The sequence below is a fragment of the Echinops telfairi genome, unplaced genomic scaffold (assembly GCF_000313985.2).
Source record: "Echinops telfairi isolate 266 unplaced genomic scaffold, ASM31398v2 ScPeMD7_443;HRSCAF=831, whole genome shotgun sequence".
Lineage (NCBI taxonomy): Eukaryota > Metazoa > Chordata > Mammalia > Afrosoricida > Tenrecidae > Echinops > Echinops telfairi.
The window spans coordinates 82215522-82217799 of record NW_022104341.1 but is presented as its reverse complement, the minus strand read 5'-3'; the positions used below and the strand labels follow the sequence as shown (position 1 = coordinate 82217799).

Genomic DNA, 2278 nt, shown 5'->3' with positions numbered 1-2278 from the left:
AGAAAGAAAATGTTTTGAAAATAATGATGGCAACATATGTACAAATGTGTTTGATACAACTGATGTATGGATTATTATAAGAGCTGTAAGAGCCCTCAATAAAATGATTTATTAATTTTTAAAAATGGCTTACTTAGTAGCTGTCAAGAACATCTATAATCATACCTGCTGGTATCTGGACACTGGGTACATCAGCTTCACATCAAGTTTGGGATTGTATTGAGCGAGAGATTCATGATGATAGTGGTTAATGAGCTCCACCACAGAATTAAATGTCAGAGGATCAGAAAAGCCATATTTACCATCCCGATGGTAGATTTTTATTAACTTATTATTGCCTCCTTTCCTGTGAACAAGAAAACATCAGTTGTAGATTTCCCCCCAAAGTATCTAATAATGAATTACTATCATATGCATATTATGGTGTCACATAATAAACAACTTTTACTTGGGATGAAAAATCATGTATAAGTAAAAATATGCATATGGTATTATTTCACATTACTCCCTTTGTCCTTAAATACCTTGGGTTTCTAAAGGTCAACAAACCTTCACAATAATCAGTATCAACAAATCTAGCATAAATAATCACAAGAAAAATAACTAAGATTAGAGTAAATTGAATCTTTAATTTATTGTCTGATGAATTTTTTAACTTAAATGATATCAATCTTTTTCAGAGCGGGCATAGAGACAATCTATTTATGGCCTGAAGGTATGTGGAGGGAAGCAAAAGCTACCTCTATATGAAGGAAGATGAAAACTTTTTAAAAATAATAATCAATACACTCAAGGTTTTATTGTTAATACACAATCATAATGAATAATGTATAACCAGGAAATTAATCTAGCAGCTTGAACTACTTTGTCTTTATAGTTACATATAATTTTCAGAAATGAAGGTACACTTAGGACATCACAGCAGGTGAACGATTCAAATACCATTCAGCTGTTTTACAAAATATAGCTTTTGAAGAACCATGTATGTGAAATATGTATAATCTGATACTTGAAGAGTTTAGAACACCTTTGTTTACAGGGTCATACCCAAATGATCCCTTCAAAAGTAATTCATAAGCAAAGCTTAAAATGATAATTTTTTAAAGCAGATTTTGCACTATTTCCATTCAGCTCTTCCTATACCAATATGCAAACTTAATGAGAAAAACAGAGATAGGCCTCCATATCTCATCAAGTCATGTTATTATACATGCTAAGTGAGGCAGTAGAGTTGTGAAATATCAAGCCTAATGGATGTGAGTCTATGGTGTGATTTAAATTTTAAAAGCTTGGAGATCAGTACTTATATATGGGTGATGGACTATTCCTATAAGATATATTTTAGGATAACCTAATCATTTTCAGTTACTATGAGTAGCCACCCCCTACCATTTAAATAAACACAAGCTAGTTTCTGTTTAAAAAAAGTTTTAAAAGCATTCAACCAGTAAAAAAAAAACTTAATAAGGTACTATCTGATGAAAATTAAAGACAACAACCTTCAGTATGGATTATACCTCAAGATAAAGAAAAATGAAACTCCTCACAGCTGGACCAACAAGTAACTTCATGACAAACAGTGAAAAGATTGAAGTTGTTAAGGATTTAATTTTATTTAGATCCAAAATCAACACTCATGGAAGCAAAAGGCAAGAAATTAAGTGACACTGCACTGGGCAAATCAGTTCCAGGGGACCTCCTTAAAGTGTTAAAGAACATACATATCACTTTTGAGAACTAAGGTACACCTGACCCAAACCAGCGTATCTTCTACTGCTTCATGTGTATGCAAATGCGTGACAATGAATAAGGAAGCCTAGAGAAGATTGATACATTTGAATTCTTGTGTTGCAACTGCCAGAAGAACAAACAAATGTGTCTTGCAGAAAGTACAACAAAAATCATCTCATATACTTTGGACATGTTATCAGAAGAGATCATTCTTTGGACAAGGACACCATGTTTGGTAAAGGGTCAACAAAAAGAAGAAGACCCTCAGTAGGATGGACACAGTTGGATGCAACAATGGGTTTTCAGGATGGCATATGCTGCGCAGCATTTCCTTCCTTTATACTGAGCTGACTAAAGCACCGAACAACAACAATAGCGTATTTCTCTGCTGATGGGAATGACCCAGGACAGAACATAAATTACTGATTCAAAAGAGAGCACAAGATAATTCTTAGAATGATCTCTTCAAATAGTTTAGAGCAGCATTTCTCAATCTGTGGGTCACGACCCGTTTGGGGGTCAAACAACCCTTTCACAGAGGTCACCC

General features: G+C 33.9%; 1 protein-coding gene across 4 annotated transcripts in view; it reads right to left on the bottom strand.

The window, feature by feature from the left end:
• The window catches only part of LOC101657368 (phosphatidylinositol 3-kinase regulatory subunit gamma), a 107873-nt gene that overhangs the window by 34053 nt on the left and 71542 nt on the right, over window positions 1-2278 (bottom strand). For all 4 annotated transcript variants that reach the window (XM_004699465.3, XM_045291965.1, XM_045291964.1 and 1 more), the window contains exon 4: window positions 166-346. In XM_004699465.3, coding sequence (XP_004699522.1) covers window positions 166-346 — 181 coding nt within the window. The remainder of the gene's footprint in view (window positions 1-165; window positions 347-2278) is intronic.